The sequence below is a fragment of the Panthera uncia genome, chromosome E1 (genome assembly GCF_023721935.1).
Source record: "Panthera uncia isolate 11264 chromosome E1, Puncia_PCG_1.0, whole genome shotgun sequence".
Lineage (NCBI taxonomy): Eukaryota > Metazoa > Chordata > Mammalia > Carnivora > Felidae > Panthera > Panthera uncia.
In genome coordinates, this window is record NC_064814.1 from 49,263,604 (window position 1) to 49,289,195 (window position 25,592).

The 25,592-nt window shown below is 51.0% G+C and overlaps 1 protein-coding gene across 1 annotated transcript; it reads left to right on the forward strand.

Moving 5' to 3' along the window:
- Nucleotides 1–260: 260 nt before the first annotated feature.
- Nucleotides 261–25,587, forward strand: ADORA2B (adenosine A2b receptor). Its single transcript, XM_049638078.1, has 2 exons — nucleotides 261–720; nucleotides 24,671–25,587. Exons 1-2 carry the CDS (start codon nucleotides 386–388, stop codon nucleotides 25,335–25,337), a joined length of 1,002 nt encoding a protein of 333 aa, XP_049494035.1. The 5' UTR covers nucleotides 261–385; the 3' UTR covers nucleotides 25,338–25,587.
- The last annotated feature ends 5 nt before the right edge of the window (nucleotides 25,588–25,592 follow it).

A 25,592-nucleotide genomic window follows, 5' to 3' on the forward strand; every position in this document is an offset into this window, starting at 1 on the left:
CACAGATTTGGAGCCTTAGAGAAAGTTGGGGAACTTGACTTGGCCAGATAGCGCCACCGCACGACGCCTCGGGATCCATCGCCCGCGCCCGGCCGCGTGCTGCCGAGACCCCTGTGGCCCCGCGCGGGCGCAGACTTGGGCTCGGGAGAAGGGGCGGTGCTCCGCCGGGGGTCCGAGACGGGCGGGCGCACCGGCCAATGGGCGTCGCCGCCTCCCCGCGGTCCCGCCCCCGGAGCCCGGGTCCCGAGCGCGCGAGCCTGGCGGGTCAGACGCGGCTGGCGGACGCGCGGTGCGGGCGCTCCGGCCGTGCCCGGCGGCGCCCACGCGGCTGCCCCGCGCCTAGCGCGGCCCGGGTAGGCGACGTCGGGGCCGGGTCGGCCCGGCCATGCCGCTGGAGACGCAGGACGCGCTGTATGTGGCGCTGGAGCTGGCCATCGCCGCGCTGTCAGTGGCGGGCAATGTGCTGGTGTGCGTCGCGGTGGGCACGTCGAGCGCGCTGCAGACGCCCACCAACTACTTCCTGGTGTCCCTGGCGGCGGCCGACGTGGCCGTGGGGCTGTTCGCCATCCCGTTTGCCATCACCATCAGCCTGGGCTTCTGCACCGACTTCCACAGCTGCCTCTTCCTCGCATGCTTCGTGCTCGTGCTCACGCAGAGCTCCATCTTCAGCCTCTTGGCCGTGGCCGTCGACAGGTACCTGGCCGTCCGCGTCCCGCTCAGGTGAGGCGCGCGGCGTCCCCGACCCCGGGGCCCCGCTCCAGGCCCAGGTTGCTGGCCGAGTCGCGCGGTGCGCTCCGACTTCGGGTTCCCAGCCTAGAGGGACACGTGCGCCGGGCTGCCCAGACCCTCCTGGTGCCTGAGACAGGACCCTGGAGGCCGCTGCGCCCCTGGATGCGCACGTGTTTTTAGGGGGACCTGCGTAGGGACAGCGCTAGGAGTTCTGGGGAGTGAGGTCCCCGGTCGCCGGCCCGCGGTGGAAACTCCAGGGAAAGCGCCACCCCAGCGGGCTGGTGGGGGCACGGGCGCAGGAGGTTTGGTGATCGTATCTCCTCCTCTGTGGCGATAACTGTTTCCTCTCACTCGTCACCCGCTGCCGACACAGAGCGGGGGCCCCCAGACTGTTTCCTTCCACCCCTCATCCGCAGTCCAGAGCAGCGGGCAGACACGACCCTGTGCGTGCTGGCGGTCCGGGAGGCTGGGGCGGTTCCAGGGGACAGCCCTGAACACTGGGGCTTTGCATTGTCAGAATGGACACGACTCGAGACCCAAGTTCTGAATGTACCTGCCACAAAATGCGGGCGGGGGTTGGGGTGCGGTTGGGGAAGGACCCAATTAACCCTAGGGAACACTAGGAGCATCTGTGCCTGCATGCTAAATGGGGACTCAAATCACCTCCGTACACTTTAAAAGCCAAAGTGCTGCCCCGTTGGCCAGCACGAACAGCCTGAGAGCTGCATGCCCGTTGTGTAACCTTGTTTACCCTCCACTGCCCTGTCCCAGCAGGGCGGGGAAGTGCCACCTGGATTTCGGAAAACTGGAAAACTTAAGGGTGGTCTCTTTCACCCGGTGAGAAAATGTAGCGTTCAGGGGATGAAGCCCCAGGTGTAGCTGATGATCAGGTTCAAAGCTGAGCATTTGAGGGGCACCTGGGTGGCTCAGTGGTTAAGCATCCGACTTCGGCTCAGGTCAGGATCTCCCGGTCCTAGCCCACGTCCAGCTCTGCTGACAGCTCGGAGCCTGGAGCCTGCTTCAGATTCTGTGTCCCTCCTCTCTCTCTGCCCCTCCCTCGCTCACGCTCTGTCTCCTGTCTCTCACAAAGAAATAGATGTTAAAAAATTTTTTAATAAAAAATTAAAAAGGTGAGCACTTGAGGGCAAGAGTATCAGGGAGCCTTAGGGCTTATTAAAATTATTTTCTGTCTTCTGTGCCTGGGCCTCTTTGGCATTTCTGCGTCAGGTGAGCTTGGGATCTCTTTGGGTTGGAGCTGAGAAAGGAAACTGAGTTACAGGAATTGGCGGGAAGGGAAGGAATTTATTGAGGCAGTTGATATTAAACTTTTATCCTTCCATTCTTGCAGTGATTCCAGAGGGTAGGTACCTGCCTCTTGTAGATGAGGGGATGGTGCCCCTGGGAGATGAGTCTTGCTCAGCATGGTGCTTCTGGAATGAGTGTCAGAGCCAGGACTTGAACTCAGAGTTGGCACCATATTCCCACTGTGCCCTCAGGCTGCCTTGCAGGGTTGTGTGTGGTGTCAGTGTTTGGGATGTGGGCAGAAAGTGGAGTGCTGTTTCTGGAAGCAGATCCTGCCTGCAGTAAATTGGTGGTTGTAAGGGATATGTGTTTGGAGGAATTAACCGGGAGAATGTTCCTAGAAGCCTCTTTAGCAGGCAGACATGTTGAGCCTGCCTGTTGTGGGTTGTGTCCTGGGTCCCTGGTTGTGCTCCTGGGAACAGGAAGCTCCTGCTTGGCCGGGCTGTGAGCCCAATCTGCATGTCTGGGCCTTTCCATGTACTGCTGCCCTTGGCATCTGACCAGGGGGCCTCACGCATCCCGTCAGGTGTGAAAGAGCCCAGGGATTTCCGGGACTTGGGGCCGCATGGCATAGTCTCTTAGGAGTCACCTTTCTGCCTCTTGGTCTTCATGTTGGTTACTTGATGGCCTTTGGGACTGTTTGTGTCCAGCAGGCAGTCACAAGCCCCCAGCTCACCGGGAGGTACTGGAAGGATCCCCTCTGCCCCATGGAGCCGGAAGCTCCATAGGAGTTTCAATCTGTTAGTTCTTGTCCTGGCGTTGGGTGGGGTCTTAAAAAAAAAAAAAAATGGGTGTGGGTGTGTTAAGGGGAAAGAAATGTGAATCACAAGCCCCTAACTTCTTTGCATTTGCCAAGGGAAGGAGGGCGAGATGTAGGAGAAGGACGGGAAGAATGGTCAGTGGAGAGGTGCAAGGGCTCATCCGTGCCTGCCCACGGGAGTTCAGAGGTCTGGAAGAGGTGTGTGCCAGCAGCCCTAACTCCCAGCCCTGGGAAGGGGACCTGTCCCTGGCACCGACCCCCACCCTCAAGGGCTGAAGAGGGTGTGGGTTCTCAGGGCTCCTGAGTGCTCCTGGGGGCTGTTGCCCGGGCAGAGGGCAGATCGGTCTCCTTCCCTCAGCTGTGAGCGCTTCCTGCTTCTGGGGAGTATGACACCCCCCGCCCCCAGCAGGCTGAGATGCAGATTACAGGGCCCTCCCGGGTCCTCCTGAGTCAGAATCTGTGGGGTGGGGCATGGCGGGGGGATTCCAGTTATCGGTATCTTTAACTGAGGAACTGGCAAGTCCTTGGACCAGTTCACGGGTGGGGGAGGGGGGCTCCAAAGGCATCCGTGCCCCAGGACTCTGAGTGCGAGGCCAGAGTGGTCGGCTGTAAGCAGCTCAAGGCCGCGGAGACCATAGCCCCCACCTGCCGCCCGGTTGCCAAGGCGTTTAGTAACATTGGGGAGATCACAGTGCAGAGAGAAAGGGGAGCCCCAAGGTGATGCCAGGCACAGAAATGACAACTTTGGCTGAACTTGAAAAGGAGGAGTGTCTGCTCACACCAGGCACTGTCCCTGGTCTTCAGAGTGAGGGGTGTCTACAAACAGAATCTAGTTCAGGTCCACGCAGTTCAGAGGCTGGCCCTGGCAGAGGGTCCCCCCCACACCGGTGCAGAGTTGGGGGGCAGCACACGCAGCAGAGCTGGGAGTGGAGGCTCCCTTGCTGCTGGGGGTGGGGGCGTGCCTGGGGGGAAGGGGAGGAGGGAGGAGGTGGGAGCCTGTCGGGGTGGGGTGAAGGGGGGGAGGAGGGGGAGGTGGGAGCCTTCAGGGATGGGGGTGGGGAGGAATGGGGGGGGGGGGTGGGGGGCATGGGAGGGTGGAGGTGGGGGCATGCCAAGGGGGAGGGGAGGGGAGGGGCCGTGTCTGCCCACAGCTGCTCCCCACCCCCCTCACTTCACCCTCAGTCCACTTCACCTGGCAGGAGTACTTCCTCCCCCCTAGTCTAATCCGGTTCCCCTTCGTGCCACACCCCCAGTTGAGCTGTGTGGCAGGGTGACTGTGTGACTCGCCTCTGTCTGGGGGCGTGCCCTGCCTTGCTCCTGGACTCAGTGTCCGGTGGTGTTGAGTCTCCAGTCGGCCGAAGGCCAGCTGTTTCCCCAGTGCAGCTGAAGGAGGGTGTTTTCCGGGGAGTGTTTTGTTGGCTGGATTGGTCCTCTGAATGGAAGAGGGTGTGTCTGTCTGTTCTGTCCATGGACCCTGACCCTCTCACCCTCCCTGTTCCCTTTGCTACATGGAGGCTTTAAAGTTCTTTTTCCAACATGGCCGGTCTGTGAGGTGGGGACTGACATCTTAGCAAGACTGCCTGGGGTGACATGTGTCCTCCACTGAGGCTCCCTTAGCTGTAGGGTAGGGGTTGGCAGGGGTTTTGGAGTGTTCTTACAAAAATTTTTTTCTTTTTCTTTTTTTTTAAGTTTATTTTGAGAGAACAAGCGAGCAGAAGAGGGGCAGAGAGAGAGAATCTCAAGCAGGCTCTGTGCTATCTCGGGGCTCGAACTCATGATCTGTGAGATCATGACCTGAGCTGAAATCAAGAGTTGGATGCTTAACTGACTGAGCCACCCAGATGCCCCCCTTTTTTTCTTTTTTATAATTTTTTTTAACGTTTATTCATTTTTGAGAGAGAGACAGAGCATGAGCGGGGGAGGGGCAGAGAGAGAGAGAGGGAGACACAGAATCCGAAACAGGCTCCAGGCCCTGAGCTGTCAGCACAGAGCCTGATGCGGGGCTCAAACCCACAAACTGTGAGATCATGACCTGAGCCAAAGGCAGACGCTTAACCAACTCAGCCACCCAGTCGCCCTGCCCCTTTTCTTTTTAACATTGTACAAATCCCATATGATAAAATTCATCTTCAGTGCTGTTTTGAAGTAAAGCTAGGAAAGATTTTCAGGTCTGGGTCGCATCCCTCCGGCCATCCCAAGGACACTCCTTGGGAAGTCCTCTGTCTTGTGCATCAGTGTCCTCTTTCTCTTCCAGACCATTCCCATTGTAGTGGGTTGCATGGTGGCTCCCCCGAATGACGTCCATGTTCTAATCCCTGGAATCACCTTATGTGGGAAAGGAATGAATGTTCCCTTACGCGGATCTTGGGAGGAGGAGTTTAGCCTGGATTAGCTATCTGGTGGCCCCTAGATGCCATCACATCCTTGAAACTAGACACGCAGATGGGGCGCCTGGGTGGCGCAGTCGGTTAAGCGTCCGACTTCAGCCAGGTCACGATCTCGCGGTCCGTGAGTTCGAGCCCCGCGTCAGGCTCCGGGCTGATGGCTCGGAGCCTGGAGCCTGTTTCCGCTTCTGTGTCTCCCTCTCTCTCTGCCCCTCCCCCGTTCATGCTCTGTCTCTCTCTGTCCCAAAAATAAAAATAAAAAACGTTGAAAAAAAAAATTAAAAAAAAGAAACTAGACACGCAGAGAAGAAGGAGGAGGCCAAGTGAAGATGGAGGCAGAGATGCAGGGTGGGGGTGGGGGGGGCGGGGCGTGGAGTCCACCCGGCCCCCCCACTGCCGTTCTCCAGAATGCTGCCAGAGAGGAGGGTTTGAGCCTCAAATCGGATCCCATCAGTCCCCTGCTTAACCCGGGCCTCAGGATCCTGTGCTAACTGGCTTCTGCCCACCCGCCTCTCGCCCCTTCCCGCCTCGCCCACACAGCCCCGCCGGGCCGGGCTCTTTCCCCAGCTGGTCTTTGTGCCGCCTCTCGCCTCCTCGCCTGCAGAGGCTTCGCCTGGCCCCTGAGCTTGTCTGTCACTGACTCTCCCTAAAGTACATCTTTCCTTGGTCGTGAGTTGTAGTCCCTTTCTGCCCCGAGCAGGAGCTCTGTGACCCCTGGGAGGGGCTTGTTCTTGAATTCCCGCCCCCAGCCCTGGCATGCTGCCTGGCATGGGGTAGGCACCCATATTTTGGGGGACTGTGTGAGTCACTGGGTGAAGAGCTTGTGCTGGGGGACGCTGGCACAGTGTTGGGCGGGAGGACAGTCTGAGGTGGCGGATGCAGGCAAGGGGCGGAGCTCTCTGGTAAAAGGATGTCAGAAAAAAGATGGTCCAGAAGTTTTAATGAAGGAAGGGGGGGGACACCATCTTCTGACAGGCTGTCACAGGCCTGAGGGAGAACGGGGAGGAGTGGCCTTTGGAGAACCAGCAGGTGCTGTGGGTGAGGGCCGGCCGGGGGAGAGCAGGTTTGAGTCAGTCCTAGGGCCATCCTGTTACCCACACAAGGGAGCGTGGCTCTCAGAACTGGCAGAAAAGTCACCTAGGACTTGGGTGCCCCTCTGCTGTTATAACCACCCCCGTGAGTGACACTCCTCAGCCCCGAGCCAGCACATTAAACCAGCAGCAGATGCGACAGTTGCTGGAGTCTGAGCCCATGTCCAGAAGTACTAGTGGGAAGTTCCAGCCTGACCCAGGGCTCGTTCCTGGGTGGGTTAGTTCCTTGCTGGCACAAGCGTCTGGTCTGGTCTGGTCAGTAAGGCCCACAAGAGCTGTCTCAGAACCAGGGTGATCCAGTCTGGAGGTGAGGTACCTGGAGGTCCTGTCCCCTCACTGGGGGTAGCGTCCAACCAGCTGGACAGTCATCCAGGAGCATCTGGGAGCCACAGGGCAGCCTCTGAGGACTCAGGATTGTCGGCAAGAGCACCTGAAGGGTCAGGGAAGGAGGGTCCACGTGGCCATCTGAGGCCAGCCATGGCCCGGAGCTCCCGTGCAGATCAGGCCACAGCCTGCGCCACTCTGTGTGTGTCTGGAAGGGACATGGCCCTGACTTAGTGTTTTAGCAGCATTTCCATGGAATTCCGAAAAGCATGGGTGGTTTGCTCCTTTGATCACATGACGAATGAGTGTGTGCAAAGGGACAGAGGTTACCGACATTTTCACAGGACAGGCAATCTGCTCCTTCCTCTGTGACTTCACGCATGGGGTCTCCAGCCTCTTGGGCCCTCCCCGCCACGCACTCGCAGGACCCAGTCTCCACATCACACACTCTTTTGTTCTGTCTGCTTGTGAGCACAGCATGGACATACATATGCTACAGGGACAGACACGAGGACGTAGGCCCTCAGCTACTCCAGACATCAGAATTTTTAATATTGTGGACAGCAGCCACTCAGAAGGCTTTTCTGCACATCTGGCAGTACATGTGCCTGATCTCCTCTGATCCTTACAACTCTTAGGGGGGCAAACTCGGTTACTTTCCTCGCTTCGCAGATGAGGAAATCAAGGCTCAGAGGGTTATGATTAGCCCAGGGTCACACAGCTGCCACAGCGGTGTAGTGCGTCTTTCTGGGAGCCCTTAAGCCGGCATGCGAGCGGCTGAAGGGAAAGTACCATGGTCGTCCAAGAACAGGCGAGGGGTCCCTTCTAGCAGCGGGTGGATGAGGACACCAGCAACTTGTGATTGGGACTCTGTAGACGTTGTGCAGGACAAAGAAGATTGTAGCTAGGCAGTAATGTGGCCGAATGAGGGAGAAGAAGGCCGTACGTTGGCCCTCGTGCGTGAAATGGCACAGAACTGACGGTGGCGAGGACCTGTAGAGGATCTCCTGCCTGCCTCCTTTCTCCTCAGATGGTGAAACGGAGGCCTGGCCTTTCCTAATGCTCGAGTTCCTTACTGACCCTTCAGGACTTGGGCTCCGGACCTCGTTACTCTCCCCAAGGGCATCAACAGGTTGTGCTCTTGATCTCTGAGGCTGACAGGCTGATGAGACGCTGCCTTGGGCAGCCAGAACTTGATGGCTGGTAGCAAACGTGCCTTCGTTGAAAGAATTCAGGTTGAGAACAGAGTGTCACGGGCTCCGTGGTGGCCCTCTAACACGTCCTGGGCCGAAGGAGGGGGAGTGCTTTTCCTCGAGGGCTGAAGCTGAGGTTTTGTATGGGGGTGAGTGGGAGGAAGAGAATTTTGAGCTGAGCTGGAGCCACGTGCAAAAGTCTCCCCTCCCTCGGCCCTCACCAGACCATTTCTGTTGGCATCTCCTCCGAGGGTCACTACCCTCTGGGTGACACCTGGGTCTGTGCTGCCATCTTTAAATAGAATCTGTTGACTCTCTCCCAGGTCACGGGAGGGCCACACGCCCTCTTTCCCACCCTGGTCCTCCCAGTTTTTTGTTACATTTGGATATTTTTCTGGGGATCATATTTCAGCCCCGATTTCTAATTCCATCAGTTGTAGGCAAGATCTGTTACTTGTCAAGAAACCCCAGGAAAAGTAAAACCGCCAGCAGGCCCCCGCGCCCCCGTGTCTCTCCGCCTCCCACTGGCTTTCAGCACCCTGCCTACCCAGTGGAGGTTTTACTTTCGAAAAGGTAATTCATGCTGTTGTGAAGAAACCAAGTGTTTTACAAAATGACAAACTGTGGAAAGTCAGTCTCCATCTCTGATCTGTGGTTTCCCAAATTGCCCATCAGCGGTAATGGCTGTTTCTTGTGCCTTTTCGAATGCTACATTGGACACATTCAGATTATAGCAGAACTTTTACATTATCAAGGTTAATGCCATTTGCATTTTATTCCGTAACTGTAATAACGTTTCCTGAACCCTGCGGAGAGTTTCTGTAAACTGGAAACCGATGAACGGCATTTCGAATGTTTGACTTGTGGATTTATTCCACCCCAGAGCAGAGCAGAGCAGAACGATTGGACTAGGGCGTGCACTCCCATCGCTAAACTCTGCATCCCCAGGACGCGGTGCCAGTGGCCAGGTCAGATGAATTCTATTTTTTACGTGCTATCTGCTGCTCAAAACTACCCCCCACTGTAGTTGGCTTCATGTTTAGATGGTGAGTTACCCACCTGGAAATTAAGAGAAAGTTCCAGGAAGAGCATGGCTTCCCAGATCCTTAGGATGATCCGACTTCTTCATCATCCCCATTGCTGGCTGACCTAACGGGCCCTCTCGGCGTGCCATACGATGGTCCTGTGGTGTCGTCCTGTACTCTGGGAGTTGTTCTGCCTCTCCGCACGTTCCACGTTTTCTTCCCTCTTTCTGGGATTCCATATTTGTTTGTCTGTATACATACCCGTAGGTGACTTTTTCCGGACATGGGAGATAAACGTTCTGGGGTCTTTTATGCCAATGGTGTTTTTACTTCTCACGTGTCACAGGTAGTGTGACTGGATGCCATTCAGAAGTGTAAAGGCATTGCTGCAACGCCCAGTGGTGCCCAAGAAGTCTCATGTGTGGTGATTCCTATTTGTAACCTGTACTTCCTCTCTGGAAGCCATTGGGACCACTTGCCTTTGCTTGGTGTTCTGGAGGCTGGGTCTGAATACTGACCTTCAGTTTTTCTCCTTCACTGGGGGTGAAACTTCCTGGTGAACCTTCCCAATCTGAAGACTTAGGTCTGTCTTTAGTTCTAAGATTCTGATAAAGAATATTTTTTTGATCCTTTTCTTATCTCCCTTTTCTCTGTTCTTCTGGGATTCTTTTTTTTTTTTCTTTCAGTTTTTTATTTATTTTGAGACAGAGAGCGTATGAGTGGGGAATGGACAGAGAGAGAGGGAGACAGAGAATCCCACGAACCATGAGATCACGACCTGAGCTGAAATCAAGAGTCAGACGCGTAACCAACTGAGCCACCCAGGCGTCCCTCCTTCTGGGATTCTTAACTGATGCATGGAGACTTTTTCTCCTTGACTTATCTTTGTCTCTTAAAAGTTCTCTTAGATATGACTTTCCAATAGTTTAACTTTTTATTCTCCTCTGGAAGAATTCTTTGACTTTTCCTCCCTAGTTACCCTATTTTTAAATTTTATTTTAGCATTCATATTTTTGCTTTTGAGGTGAAAACTTTTTGAGTCGGTTTTGAAAAAAACCTCTTTTGGATCCATGAGGTTCAGACAACTTCACAAAGTGTATATAATTGAAACTTCCTCCCATCCCCTCCTCCATCACAAGGTCTCAAGCTGCAGTTTGGGGAGAGAGTGGAGAGTGAGGGGTCAGTGCTCCATGGGAGATAGGGGACAACAGTGGGGCCAGTGAGGCAGCCCACAGCTGGTCCACAGGGAGTCTTCCCCTTGATTCCTGCTTTTCTTTAAATCCCCTTCTGGCACCTGCTCTCTGCTGGCCTGGAGCTTCTCCCCTGGCCATCTGTTTCTTTTTCTTTTCTTTAAAAATTTTTTTTAATGTTTATTTATTTTTGAGAGAGAGTGAGCGATCAGGGGAGGGGCAGAGAGGGAGGGAGACACAGAATCGGAAGCTCCAGGCTCTGAGCTGTCAGCCCACTGTGGGGCTCGAACCCACAAACTGCGAGATCATGACCTGAGCTGAAGTCGGACACTTAACTGACTGAGCCACCCAGGCGCCCTGCCCCTGCTTTTTTAAAAACATTTATTATTATTATTATTTTTTAATTTATTTTTGAGGCAGAGACAGCATGAGTGGGGAAGGGGTAGAGAGTGAGGGAGACACAGAATCCGAAGCAGGCTCCAGGCTCTGAGCTGTTCGCACAGAGCCTGATGCGGGGCTCGAACCCATGAACTGTGAGATCATGACCTCAGCCGACGTTGGACGCTTAACCGACTGAGCCACCCAGGCATCGCATTTTTTAAACATTTTTAAAATTTATTTTTATTTTTTTATTGGCCATCTCTCTTTCTGATGTAGGGCTACGCATACCCCATCCTGACGACCTATCTGCCTTCTGGTTTCTAGAAACTCCTCAAAATCTCTGGTTTGCTGATGTTCCCCTCTGCTTCCATTTTTAGGAATTTTAGGTTATGAATTTATTTCCTTTTGTACTTCTCTACTGTCATTTAAGTGGGATTTTCTGAGAAGTGACAATTAAGTGGGACCTGGAGAGCCAATGTAGGATTTTAATCAGGAGTTTGACATGGTCAGGTTTGCATTATAAAACAGTCACTGTGGCGGACAGCAAGGGGGAAGGGCAGGAGGGGTCAAGGGTACATAGGGTTGCCAGTTGTCATCAAGGTGTGAAGGAAGAAAGCATGGCCAGGGCCATGAGGCCATGTTGTTGGAGGCAGAGTCAAGATATTTGATATGCGTAAACTCTGTTTTTTTTAAACGTTTATTTATTTATTTTTTTTGAGACAGAGACAGAGCATGAACGGGGGAGGGTCAGAGAGAGAGGGAGACACAGAATCTGAAACAGGCTCCAGGCTCTGAGCAGTCAGCACAGAGCCCGACGCGGGGCTCGAACTCACGGGCCGCGAGATCGTGACCTGAGCCGAAGTTGGACGCCCAACCGACTGAGCCACCCAGGCGCCCCGATATGCATAAACTCTGAATGTCTGCACCGGGGGAGGTTGATGTCTGATGCCAGCCAAAGGGTCTGACAGAGTTCGGGGCAGAGGGGCCATAGGTGAAGCTCCACAGCCCAGAGACGAGGACAGGAAAGAACCCTAAGAACCAAATATGGGCCCTGGGACCACAGTCAGCGAACAAGGACCAAAGACGTGGCTCGTCAGGGCCAGGCAGGGTGGGACTTAGGGTGTGAAATAAGCAGTCAGCCTGTGTCTGTGCCCATTGTGTCTGTATTGACACCACAAGTTGAGTGAGGTGTTGTGACTAGAGGCTGGGGTCTTTGGGGACAGGCTTAAGAGGACTTGCTGACTTGGTTGGATGTTAGGCATGGGGGAAGCGGGAGGAGTCCAAGGTGACTCCCGAGATTCCTGGTCAGCCAGGTGGCACCGTCCCCCCAAACATGGGGGCTTTGGGAAGGCGTTGCATGGGTTATGGTTAAGGTGCCTGCAGGTTGAGCAATAACAGTAGGTGGCTGAGTTTGGAGCTTGGAGAGTTTGGGCTGGGTGGTCCTTCCACCTGGCTCTGGACACACGTCTGCCTGCTTCCTGGGAGCCCAGCAAGGTTCTTACTCCCAGCCTCGTGCATGGCAGCCTCTTGGTCTGCAGGCTCCTTCCGTCCACTAAACGTATTCAGGCTTCTTTCCCCTCTCTGAGCCTCACCTTCTTGGTTTACTGCCTGTTTTGCTCCGGTCCTACCACCCACAAACTTCCGGGAGCAGCTTTTTGTATATGACGTCTTGATTTCCAATGCTGATTTCAATACCACTGCCAAACCTTCTGTTTTTGTTTTTTTTTTTTAATTAAAAAAGTTTAAGTCAATTAATTTTTACTTAAGGGATTTTATATGTGATTCCTTCCACTGCCAATCACCTTAGTTCCTCCAAAGTCAGAATTCTAACCTTCAAAATAGCCCTTTTAGAATGAACTTTTGTTCAATCCACAGCTGTCCCTGTCAGTCCATAATTCTTGGCTTGGGCTTCTTTGATCTCCATTTGAATATGGACATAATTCACAACTTCCCCTCCTGTAATCTTTGGGATCCACTTTCTTTCGGGCCACATGTAGGTTCAGAGTAGATGGATCTGTCTGGTTCTCAATTTCAGACACCCTCTAAACACGAATAATTTCCAATCCTATTCACCCCTACACTGTCATGCCCTCGAGCTGTACAGATTGTTGGTACATGCCAATACCTGAGATTTCAAAAATGTGACTGGTAGGGGGTGCCTGGGTGGCTCAGTCAGTTAAACATCTGACTTTGGTTCAGGTCACGATCTCACGGTTTGTGAGTTCGAGCCCCACATCGGGCTCTGTGCTGACAGCTCAGAGCCTGGAGCCTGCTTCAGATTCTGTGTCTCCCTCTTTCTTTGCCCCTCCTGCGCTCACACTATGTCTCTCTCAAAAATTAAAAAAAATAAAACAATTTTAAAAAATGTGCTGTTAGATCTTTCATAATTTTAGATGATCGAGGTCCTGGAGTTCTTTCCCTCAGATCTAACACACAGTTCTGTGAATAAAGGAAACCACATGTATGCTCTAGAGTGATGTAGGTCTGTAGAATAAATCCCCTCAGGATAGACTTCAACTGCTTTATTTTTTCTAACGTAGAGAATTATAAAGCTTTATTGAAAGACATTAAAGAACAGGTCCTGTCAGGGCGCCTGGGTGGCTCAGTTGGTTAAGTGCCCCCCTTCGGCTCAGGTCATGATCTTGCAGCTCGTGGGTTCAAGCCCTGCGTTGGACTGTGTGCTGACAGCTCAGAGCCTGGAGCCTGCTCTGTATTCTGTGTCTCCCTTCCTCTCTGCCCCTCCCCCGCTCGCACTCTGTCTCTCTCTCTCTCTCTCTCTCTCTCTCTCTCTCTCAAAAATAAACATTAAAAAAAAAATTAAAAAGAACAGGTCCTGTCATTTACACTTCTGAAATCAGTCCCCAATCACTTCTCTTTGGTCTTGTCTCTACTTCTACCCTGTTCCAGGAAAATCCTGTCTGGTCTCTCTGCATCTATGCTCACCCTGTTAGCCCATTCTTCATATATAACAGTAGTCTTTCTAAAATGAAAACCTGATGGCACCTCCTTTTGTTTATGTAATATTCCCAGTGCTTTAGGATAAGGGCCCAGCTCTCTTGACATTATGTCTGTTTCAGCCCATCACACGAGAGGGCAAGCGATCTCAGTGTGTCCCATTATTGGGTTGCTAAATCTCATCACTGGGTTACAGCTGGTTGTCTGCCGGGGCTTGTCACTGTAAGGGTATGTTTTCATAGCCCGGGTTCATTGAGGATTCTTGCCTGAGTACGTTATTACCATGTAAAATGGTAATTTTCTTTCTTTTCATTCCTTCCACCTTTATTGGTTGGCATTCTTCATAAAGAAGAGTTTTGCCGGGGCGCCTGGGTGGCGCAGTCGGTTAAGCGTCCGACTTCAGCCAGGTCACGATCTCACGGTCCGTGAGTTCGAGCCCCGCGTCAGGCTCTGGGCTGATGGCTCGGAGCCTGGAGCCTGCTTCCGATTCTGTGTCTCCCTCTCTCTCTGCCCCTCCCCCGTTCATGCTCTGTCTCTCTCTGTCCCAAAAATAAATAAAAAACATTGAAAAAAAAATTTAAAAAAAAAAGAAGAGTTTTGCCTTTTCTCTGCTCTTCCTTAAATTATTTTTTTAAAATCTTAGTATGGACTTACAGAATATTATTTTCATTCAATGTGTTATCATCCATTTGTGTTTTTCGTTTTGAGGCCCAGAATTGGCCAGTGGGAGCCCATTCAAATTCACTTCTGTAAGCGTTCTCATCAATTTTGTGAGCACTTCTTACTTCCTGCCACAGAAAGATTTTTCAAGCTCACATTTTATTTTCCACCTTTAGATCAGCCATTTTTCCAAGGAGCCCTGTTTCCTTTTCAGTGGAGAATGGTATGGGTCCGTGTGCTCATTGCTACTCGAGTGTCCTTTTTTCTACGCCCTCACAATGAACAGAACTAGGAGATTTTCTTTTTTTTTTTAATAATGAGTTGAAGACCTCTTGCTTACAGTGGAACGCCATCTAATTAATGAGTAGGAATGCTTGAGTTAAGTCATCATTTGGCAACAATCATAGTAATAACCCGTTCGGGCAAGAATCATCAATAGGTGCTAAAACTCATTGGTGAAAGTCTGATGAGAAGCAAGATATTTAAAGTCTCGGAGTATCTGTTACAAGATATCTACTAATTACAAAGGGAAAAATAGTTACAGTGGAGAAATCTGGCAGACACCATGATAACCAGGTGATCCAAGTTGACAGCATCAGTAATGGGACACATCGATAATACGTGCCTCCTGATGTTCTGACGGTTTGTGTATAGAGAGGCCGATGCTTTTGACAAATAATGTTGTATCTGAAGCAGTGTGTTTTAACCCTAGCCATGGGAGAGGAGACAAGGTATTTTTTTATTCTCTTGTTCGGTGTCAGGCAGGGGCCCTTTCTCTTAGGGACTCTTATTTCACTTGAAAATCAGAGTCTGGAGCCCAGCAACCATGATCTGTCCCTGGGTCACACCCGATACGTGAAACCATAATAGGAGACTCACCAAAAAACAGCCTCAAAGATGAACTCTGGGAGACCTGGTCCTGGTCTCCATCTTTAATCTCAGTGGGTTTAATCGCTATCAGACCATTCTGGACTGTCTCCTTGCCATAGTAAGCTGGTGGGGAAAACTTTCTTTTCTGCCACCCATACTCATCGTCCGTTGTTCTTGGGCGACTGAGAAGGTCACCCGGCATCCTTTCTGACCACCTTTACGTGTGGCAGTGGTCTCAGCTCAGGCCCCAGTCAGGTCCACCGCTGGGATTCAGATACGTCTGAACTTGTTAGAGTAGAGGAGAATCCCCTCCCCATCCCTGCCAGGAGCCGGAGTAGCTGAGGGCCCCAGCCTCATCAGAAGCGCACAGCCTGAAGGTAAGCTCTGGTGACCATAGCCTGTTATCTGCTGGGTAGGCAGGCACTGTCCTTTTGTCAGCCTGCCCTGTACACTACAGCCAGGACCATCCCAGACCGTGACCGCGGGGACAAGGCAGATGGCCCTCAATACATTTACCGTAAATGGTAAATGAGAGACCTTCTTCCCACTCCCAGACCTGAAGTTCATATAAACAGAACCAAATAGCGTCTCTTCTTTCTGTGTAAGAATGGTTTTATCTGTTTTTCAAATGTTTCATAGAATTCATTTGTGGAGTCATCCGGGTCTTAAGTTTTCTTTGTGGGAAGGTTTTTGGCTATGTATTCTATTTCTTGACTAGATACAGTGCTACTCAAATTCTCTTTCTGTCCATGACAACTTGAAAACAGAAATTTTTTATGTTTATTTATTTTTGAGATAGAGACAGAGTACGAGTGGGGGAGGGACAGAGAGGTGGGGGGAGGGAGGGAGACACAGAATCTGAAGCAGTCTCCAGGCTCTGAGCTGCTAGTGCAGAGTCTGACACGGGGGCTCGAACCCACGAACTGTGAGATCATGACCTGAGCTAAAGTCAGACACTCAATTGACTGAGCCACCCAGGTGCCCCTTTAAATTTTTTTTTTTTTATGTTTCTGTCCATGACAACTTTTTAAAAACCTTTTTAGTTTGGTACCATGAGAAATCTGAAAAACGGAAGCAACTACTCAGCGTAAAGATTTCCCTCTTTTACAAGACGGCCTCTTGTGAACTAGAAGCTGAAGCTCAAGACTGTTCACATGCTCCCCCCGCCCCGTGCCTTGTTTTGTTTAGAGCTACCAAGTGGGTGTTAAAACACGTAATATGTGATTAAGAAGCCAGAGTTCTGTTCTCTTCTTATAAATTCAGGCTTCTATTCAGCACTTGTGTGCCAGGCCCATTATTGGTGTTTTGGATTCAACAGTGAACGAAACAGGCTTGCCATTGCGCATGCTTCCGCGGGAGGAGACAGCAAACAGGGCTTCGTGGGAGGTATTTGGGGAGGGGTGCCGTGGGAACCCGGAGGTGCCCGGGGAGCACAGCAGTGGACTTCGGTCCACACTGGTCTGCTTCTGTGCGAATTCCCGCAGCGTGAGCTCCGGTACGTGTCACGGGTGAAGAGGGAAGCGTGCTGGCTCGGGGCACACTGCCTTGGTTCATCTATGGATTCTTCCAGGAAAAAGGAGTTGGGATGGGGGAGTAGTCTCGTGGTTCAGCAGAAGAGGAAAAAGCCCTCCGTTTGACTGCTGTGTTGCCCGATCCCCTGTGGGCTCCCAGGAATGGGGAGGAATAAAAAAACAAACGGTGCCTGTATCTGGGCCTGCTTCCTCAGAAAGCCACATCCCAGCCTGTGGTCCTGGCGTGGCTGGCCGCCCTGCCCACCGTGCCCATTTCATCACAGCCCCTCGGCTCACAACAGCTCTTTCATCTGCATTGTCTGGGCACTTACTGACCTCGCTCTCATTAAAGTTTCGCCAGAATCTACTAGATTTTTGGGTTGCGTTTTAATATTCATTGTGGCAGCCTCTAGCTCCGCTGAACTGCCTGCCCAGGTGATCTGAGTTAAGTTGTCTAGTTAGGAAATTGTGTAGGTTTTGAGGGGTCTGCCCTAAGCCCATTTTTACAGGAAGTCCTGTCATTACTCGTGTGCACCTTTAGAGAATATGAGGTTTTCTAAAACTAGATTATTTACACGCTTTAAAGCAGAAATGTTTGTCCTACAGAGGAGTACAATTTGTGAGCCAAACAGAATATAAAGAAAAAAGTCCCTAAGCAAACAGGAAACGATTCAAGAAACAGCAGCAGAACTCCATATGCATTCACTTAAGAGATCTGTATTCGTAAAGTGTTCTGAACGCATTGTATCTGCTGAAGGTCCCAGCAGCATGGACGGTAGTTTCTGCAGACACTTTTATCCTCATTTTTTTCTTTTTTAAAGATCTTTATTAAAAAAAATTTTTTTTAATATTTATTTTCTTTTTGAGAGAGACAGAGACAGAGGGCAAGCAGGGAAGGGGCACAGAGAGAGGGAGACACAGAATCCTAAGCAGACTCCAGGCTCCATGCTGTCAGCACAGAGCCTGACATGGGGCTTGAACTCACAAACCATGAGATCATGACCTGAGCCTAAGTCAGACACTTAACTGACTGAGCCATCCAGGCACCCCCTCCCCAATTTTTTTTAATGTTTATTTTTGAGGGGGGGGTTGCAGAGAGCAAGGTAGACAATCCAAAGCAGGCTCCAGGCCCTGAGCTGTCAACAGAGAGCCCAACACGGGGCTCAAACCCACAAACCATGAGATTATGACCTGAGCTGAAGTTGGACACTTAACCGACTTAACCGACACTTAAGCCACCCAGGCACCCCTAAAGCTTTTAAGTAAGCTCTACACCCGACATGGGGCTCGAACTCAGGACCCAGAGATCAAGAGTCACACGCTCCGGTGACTAAGTGAGCCAGTTGCCCCAGTGTCATTTTTTGATGCCAGAGCACAGATGCTGCACAGCCCCCGGGCCACTGCCCGGGGTAGCTGCCCTCAGGCATGTGCTGAACTAGGAGCTCCTCAGAGCTGGGCACTCTGATCTCTGAGACCAAGAAGGTGGCCTGATTTGAGCCAAGGCTGCAGAGCCAGAGAGGGAGGAGACCCTGCCCCAGAAATAGGCCAGCACTTGTTATGCGGCACTTGGCGATTCCTCTTTCGTTATGTAACCTCAGCGTCCACACTGTTCCCTTTGTTGATTCCCCCCATGTGACTGTTTTCCTATCAATCTCCTTAGCTAATGAGCCCCTTCTATGGAGAGCGGGTGGATCACAGCACCGCTTCGTGCACAGCAGTGCATTTCCCAGAACGTGGACTTGCCCAGAACACCCTTTTTGTGTGGGATACAATTGTTCCTGCTTGTTTGGAATAATAAAGCTGCTTATGCTTCCTTTATTCATCTCTTCATCGCCTTTTATTTACACCTCCTGTGTTTGGGGCAGACGTCCGGCTTTGCGGCCCTTACTACTGTGTTCGGGGCCCTCCGTGGCAGAGCAGAGACCAGCATAGGGGCAGATGCAGGAAAACACTTGGCCCCTGCCTTTCAGGAATGTTTTGGGGACATACACACACACACACACACACACACACACACACACACACACAGGAGGATGTTCTGGGAGCCACTGGTGTATAAGGAGCAAAGCATGAAATCTGCAAGCAAGAGGTGGGGCCAAGGAAGGAGGCCAGCATTTAGGAAAAGGATGGGGGCCCAGATGGAAGGAGATGAGAAGACAGGGCAGGAGGCTGCTAGAGCCTTCGTGAATGCCAGAGACCCCGGAGGTCATCCCTTCCAGCATCCTGCCCAGTGCAGGGACACCTGTGTGCTTTCTCCAACATCTCTTTCTCCCACCTGGGCCCAGGCACAGGCCTCATGGATACTGTTGTGCCATTATAGGTACTGGAGCCCCAGCGCTAAAATTGCTTTCATTTCTGGAGCCCACGCTGCTCCTGTGGGCCTGGCTGTGTCCTCCAACAGAATACAGGAAGTCTCTTTGCTGCCTTTTAAGGACTGCTTCCCAAGAAAGTAGCAGGGCCCCCATCCTTCAAGCCTTTAATTCCCATGTGGCTGGCTCCACAGGGGAGGCTCCCTGGACCCAGAGAGCAGCTCTGGCAGGGGAGAAGGTGAAGCAGCAGACCCACGGCTGGCTGCACCCATGGTGGGCCCGTGGCTGAGGGACCAGTGGAGGCGGGAGCTGGGATCTGTGGAGGAGTTGTATGTTCCCGAGCGGGAAAACGACTCCCTTTGGCAAAATTGGAGTCAGGTTTGTTTGAGTTTGTGTCCTGACTGCAGTCAGGGGCAGAGGCCAATCACGTGACCTCTCAGAGCCTCAGTGTCTGCATCTGTAAACAGGAGAGAGAGCAGCCCTGACCTCGGAGGCCTGGTCTGAGTGGGATGGGTCGGGCGGGCTGTGCGGAGGCGGCGCTTAGACAGCAGAGGCTCCGTGTTACTGCGGTTCTGTACGGCTGGGGGAGGGGGCCTGTAGGTACACGTCTCCAAAACCTAGCGTTGGCTCGTGTGGTTCAAAGGCTGCCAGAATGTTCCCATTCTATCTACCAGTTGGGAGGAAGTGAGGAAGGAAGACTTGTCTTAGATTAAGTGGGAATGATGGGGCGCCTGGGTGGCCCAGTCGGTTAAGCATCTGATCTCACGGTTTGTGAGTTTGAGCCCGTCAGGCTCTCTGCTGTCAGCATGGAGCCGACTTTGGATCCTCTTTCTCCCTCTCTCTCTGCCCCTCCCCAACTTGTGCGCTCTCTCTCTCTCTCTCTGTCTCTCTCTCTCTCTCTCAAATAAATGTTTTTAAAAAGACAGGAATGATAAACTTTTTTTTTCTACTTTAGAGTTTCAAGTGCCATTGGCATATTAAAGATGAAAAGGGAGACGTGGCTTCAGTGTCAGCTTTAGCCAAGTATTTAGCCCAGCCAATTAACAATAATTCAGTTAATTTTCTTCTTCTTCTTCTTCTTCTTCTTCTTCTTCTTCTTCTTCTTCTTTTTAACACTTTGTTTATTTATTTTGAGAGAGGCAGAGAGAATTCCAAGCAGATTCTGCACTATCAGCACAGAGCCCGAGGTGGGGCTCGAAGTCACAAACTGTGAAATCATGACCTGAGCTGAAACCAAGAGTCAGACACTTAGCCAACTGAGCCACCCAGGCGCCCCTAATTGTTAATTTTCAACCCCACAATGCTCTCTACATTCCCTGGCTGACTAGACCCAAAGTCCCACCTCGCCTTCCCAAGCACTGTGCTCTCTGGGTCACCACCGCACCCCTATTTCTTTGACCTCTTCTCTGAACGTTCCCTTGGCCACCTGGCCTTGATCCAGATCTGCATCCCCAAGGACACGGTTTCCCCTATTTCTGCTTACACCTAGACCTCAGGTGGGGACTTGGGCTTGAGCTTTCTCTTGGTTCTCTCCACTCTCCTTTCCAGGGTAGACATGGAACTTTGGTGTTTCGCATGTCCAGACACACTGCCCCTGTCCTCTCCCCGCCCTGCTGCCACCCCCCCTGCTCCCCTTATTCGTGCCAACCGCACCACCCACCCGCACCCTGGTCTCAAGTCTTTGGTCTCCTCAGTCTTTCTCTCTCTCCTTTGGTCTCCCGATTCCACGATGCAGCCTGTATCTCATCAACAACAGTTGTTGTACCACGGTTAACCACTGTTAAAGCCACAGTGGCCACCATCCCGCCACATTTTTTTTGTTTAAAAAAAATTTGTTTCAGTGTTTATTTATTTTTGAGACAGAGAGAGACAGAGCATGAGCAGGGGAGGCGCAGAGAGAAAGGGAGACACAGAATCTGAAGCAGGCTCCGGGCTCCGAGCTGTCAGCACAGAGCCCGATGTGGAGCTCAAACTCGTCAACTGTGAGATCATGACCTGAGCTGAAGTCAGATGCTCAACCGACTGAGCCACCCAGGTGCCCCCTGCCGCACTCTCTTCGCCACATTTTTCTAGTGAGCTCCCGCTTCCACTCCCGAGACCACTCAAGGACCCTAGCCATGCCCTCACCCTTAGGGAGTGACTTTTCTTCCCGAGCATCTTAGGGGACAGCAGCTCTCAAAAGGGCTGCTGCCCCTGCCTTTTGACCACCCAGCCCTCCCCTCCTGCGCTGTCCCTGTTGTCCTTACTTGAGCCACAGCAGAGAAGTGTCCCTTCACATGTGCACTGGACCCACACCCTCCAACCTTCTCAGGTTCGTAGCTCCCTAATAATCTTGCCTTTTCCCTCCATCTTCTCTCTCTACTGACTGTCTTCATCAGGATACTGACATCCACTGTTTTCTTGATGTTCATCTCCTTGCAACCCATCTTCCCTTCTTTCCTTCTTGCTTCCCTAAAATTCAGTCTCCATACCATGAGCTTTATAAAACGTAAGTTACTACCATTCCCACTTAAAAGCCTTCAACAGCTTCCCAAGGCATTTGGAATATCAAAATCGAGTTTCCTTCCCATGGCCTGTGGCTGGCCCTGCCCGATCTTCGGTCACTCACATTTCCTTTTGCTTCTTTAGGAAAGTGAAATCCTTTCCTGTCCGAAAGCCTTATTCCATTCTCTCTGCCTGGAATGCTCTTCTCCCCACTCTTCAAATTTTTTACTCCTTTGAAACCTTTAGCTCTGCTTAAGAAGCCTTCCCTGACATCCTATGTCCACAGTCTTCCTGTTTTTCTCTTATCTGCATCCTATTCATTTTGGTTTGGCCAAACTCATTCTGATTTGTAATTACACATCTGCGTGTTTACTTGTTTACTTTCTGTCTCTTTCGTTAGCTTTACAACCCACGAGGGCTATGATTATGTTTCCAGTGACAGCAGAGTGCTTGGTACAAAGAAAGAACTCTGCATGAAATAACAGGGAAGAGAGGCTGTGTTTGGGGGTTCACAAAGTGGTGACCAGCTGCTCCCCTGATGGAATCTTCTGCTTCTCCTTATCTAAGCCAATTTAGCATAAAAGTAGTTTGTCACGGGCATCTGGGTGGCTCAGTCAGTTGAGCGTCAGACTCTTGATTCTGGCTCAGGTCATGGTTTCACAGTTTGTGCGTTCAAGCCCCACGCAAGGCTCTGTGCTGGAGGTCTAGAGCCTGCTTGGGATTCTCTCTCTAGTCCTCTCTCTGCCCCTCCCCTGCTTGCGCTCTCTCTGAAAAATAAACATTTATAAAAAAGGTAGTTTTTCACATTTGCAGCATCCAGCAGCTTTGTGAATTCCAGTTTTGTTTTGAACTCTAGTGGGAAGCCACCCCGTGATCCCTCCATGTACAGAATACTCGGTGTCTAATATTGCTTTAAAAAATGTCAAGTACAACAGCAGTGTAATATGGTGCAAGGTACACAGGCTTGAGAGTCCTGACCTAGCTTTGCTCTTTGGTTCTCATATTGCTTTTGTCACTCACAGACTTTGTATCTGTTTCCTCATTTGTAAAACGAGAGAACTTTGATTAGAAGAGAGAAGAGTCCCTTCCAGTTCGTATGCTTTTGGCTGCAGGTTACCAGTAGCTTCAGAAATCGACATTTAATGATCTCTTAACTAGAAGGTGGAGCCATAGCCATGATGGTTCTGGGGTTTCTTTCCTTCTGCTTTGCCATTTGCTTTGTCTCCAGGCCAGCCCGCGTGGTCGTAAGACAGTTGCTGCAGCTGTAGGCACCACAGCCTCCCGTAAGAGCATCAAGAGCAGAAAGGGATGGGCATGGGGAAGGGCTCTCCTCATGGGTCCCCCTCCTTTCATCAAGAAGTAAACATCTTTCCCGGAAGTACCCTCGCAGACTTTTTGTCTCATTGACCGAACCACCTCATTTAGCCCCCCTAGACCATCACCTACAAGAGGATTTGCTTAGCCAATATACAGTTCATCCCGGCTCAGGACTAGCCTATATTCAACAGTACTTGATTAAATACAGTTGAGTCCTGTGAACAACAAAAGAGAACGGGCAGGACTGTTGATCTCTGAGGACCTGCCTCATAAATCTAAATTCCTGTGATTCTAAGTGCCTGGCTTTTAGGGAGGCTGCCTTGTTATCCTGCAGAGACTAATAGATTCTCTGGTGAGGTAATGGACAGGAATAACATTTTTGTAAGGAATGGCTGTACATTCCTGAATGAGGAAGGGAACAGAAAGGGTTTAGAAATAGATGGATTTCTTGGCTAAGGAAAATTCAGTGAGCAACTGAGCCCAGCAGGTCGTTTGTAGTAAAGGCCCCACAACTGAGCTGCCAATTGCTGAGAGCTGCCCTTCTTGGGAGCAGAAAAGATTAGGGATCATGGTCACTTACCAGTCAAGGTCTCTGTTAACTTCCTCAACAAACGGTACTGGTTCTCCTGCCTGTCCAGGCCATAGCATCAGGTATTCCTAAGTAGAATCTTCTTTTAAACCGATTTGACAACAAATCAGATATGTATTCATAATGGCCATATTATTAAGAACCCACTATACATGTCAAACACCGTGCTAGGTCCTGGGATACCAATACAAAGGGACAAGGTCCTAGTCCTCAGGAGGTTGACATTCTAGTTGAGGGGAAAACACACATAACAGATAAACAAGCTGTATGCCAGGTGTGTGTCTGGGGCCAGAGAGTGGGAGTGGCCACGTCAGCCTGACAGGTGATCAGGACAGGAGGTGAGCCTTGAAATAGGAACAGGTGTTTCATCGGTGTTGCGAGCAGCATGGGCCAGGAGGGAGCCGCTGGCTAGGAATGGCAGGCACTGGGTAGGTGGGGCTGAGGCCTGGAGGGTTCTGTGGGTCATGCTGAGAAGTATAGGCTTTATACTGCAGGCACAGGAAATTGGACACTTCCCGTAGACAGGTCTTAAGGTAATGTGTATCGAATTAGTTCCCCATTTTCTTCCTAGAGGTTAAGGAAGGATTTTCTTTCATTTCCTCAATATATTACATTGAATACGTATTATTGATCAATTATTAATAGCCAACTTTATAGCTTTGCTGTTAACCATATGTGGACTAGTTCATGGCAGAATGCCTACATTGTGTATTGTGATTTCTCGCAATTTTAACTAAGATTTTAAAGGTTTAAAATTACTAAGAGTGATTTCATATTTGCTAAGTTATTTCCCAGTTTTTATCCACTTTGCTGCTAACAGAGAGAGGGGCATCACCAGAAGTGTTGTTCTCTAGCGGTTTCCAGAGGTATTCAGGGAGGATTCTTCCCATTGTCTGGCTCCGATCTCTTGTGTATTTGTGGGGGACCAGAAGGATTCTTGCCCAGAGCCACCAAGGAGTGGTGACTCCTGGGGGCTCCAATTCTCACTTCCTCAACTTTAGTTCAGATGGCACCTTACTGATGAAGCTGCCTTGGAACATCCTCTTGAAAACCGCAGTCCCTGCCAGTCTTGGTCTTCCTTACTCTGCTTTTTCTCTTTTCACACCACACCTCTCCTTCTAACATATCATACAACTTACTGATATACGTTTGTTGTTCGTTATAAGTCGTTCCCCCCCCCCCCCCCCGCCCACTAGAATGTAAGCTTTTGAAAAGCATGGATCTTGTGTGTTCTGTTTACTGACGTAGCTCACCACTTTGAGCAGCGCCTTATAGAAGACCTGTGCTCCTAAGTCGGTATGTGGGTAATTAGAAAGCACCCTCTGAGACTTCTCCCACTTCCCACCGACCGTTGTGGCCAACAGAGATGAGCTAGTAAGTCAAGAATGAAAATCTTATTGAGCTTGTTAGAGCAAAACTGTTCATACTGATTTTGCGGGTTTCATGTTGAGGGTAAAAGGCTGTGGTGCCCTTTGAGGGTGAACCTGAAAGGTTGTCATGGGGAAAGACCGTGGAACAAAAGCAGAGGTGGGGGTCTTGGACTCTGGTTACAGAGTACTGCAAGCTGACGATAACAGATGATGTTCTTTTGAACAGGTATAAGAGTTTGGTCACTGGGCCCCGAGCGAGAGGAGTCATTGCTGGCCTCTGGGTCCTTGCCTTTGGCATCGGACTGACTCCATTCCTGGGGTGGAACAGTAAAGACAGTGCCATCAACAACTGCACGGAACCCTGGGATGGAGCCACAAACGAAAGCTGTTGCCTCGTGAAGTGTCTTTTTGAGAATGTGGTCCCCATGAGCTACATGGTCTATTTCAACTTCTTTGGGTGTGTCCTGCCCCCACTGCTCATTATGCTGGTGATCTACATCAATATCTTCATGGTGGCCTGCAAGCAGCTTCAGCGCACTGAGCTGATGGACCACTCAAGGACCATCATCCAGCGGGAGATCCATGCAGCCAAGTCCCTGGCCATGATCGTTGGGATTTTTGCTCTGTGCTGGTTGCCGGTACACGCCATCAACTGTGTCACTCTTTTCCAGCCAGCTCGGGCTAAGGATAAGCCCAAATGGGCAATGAACATGGCCATTCTCCTGTCACATGCCAACTCAGTTGTCAATCCCATCGTCTATGCCTATCGGAACCGAGACTTCCGCTATACTTTTCACAAAATCATCTCCAGGTATGTTCTTTGCCAGACAGATGTCCTCAAGAGTGGGAATGGGCAGCCAGGGGTGCAGCCTGCTCTCGACGTGGGCCTATGACCTAGGTCCTGGCCTCTTTAAGAAGGCATAAATTCACAATAAAGGGACAGACAGGACGTGACCAGCTGATTCCCATTGTTAAAGACAGCTACACCTTGTAAGCATATGGGCTGCCTCTTTTAAGTACTCCCCTGGAGTCACCACATACCTAGCTAATATGTACATGTTATTAGTAGGCTCCAAAGGCTCACAAATGTATTTATGGTTCTTTCTGGATGCTCCCACTGTGTGGATGATGCTGATGGCTTGAATGGA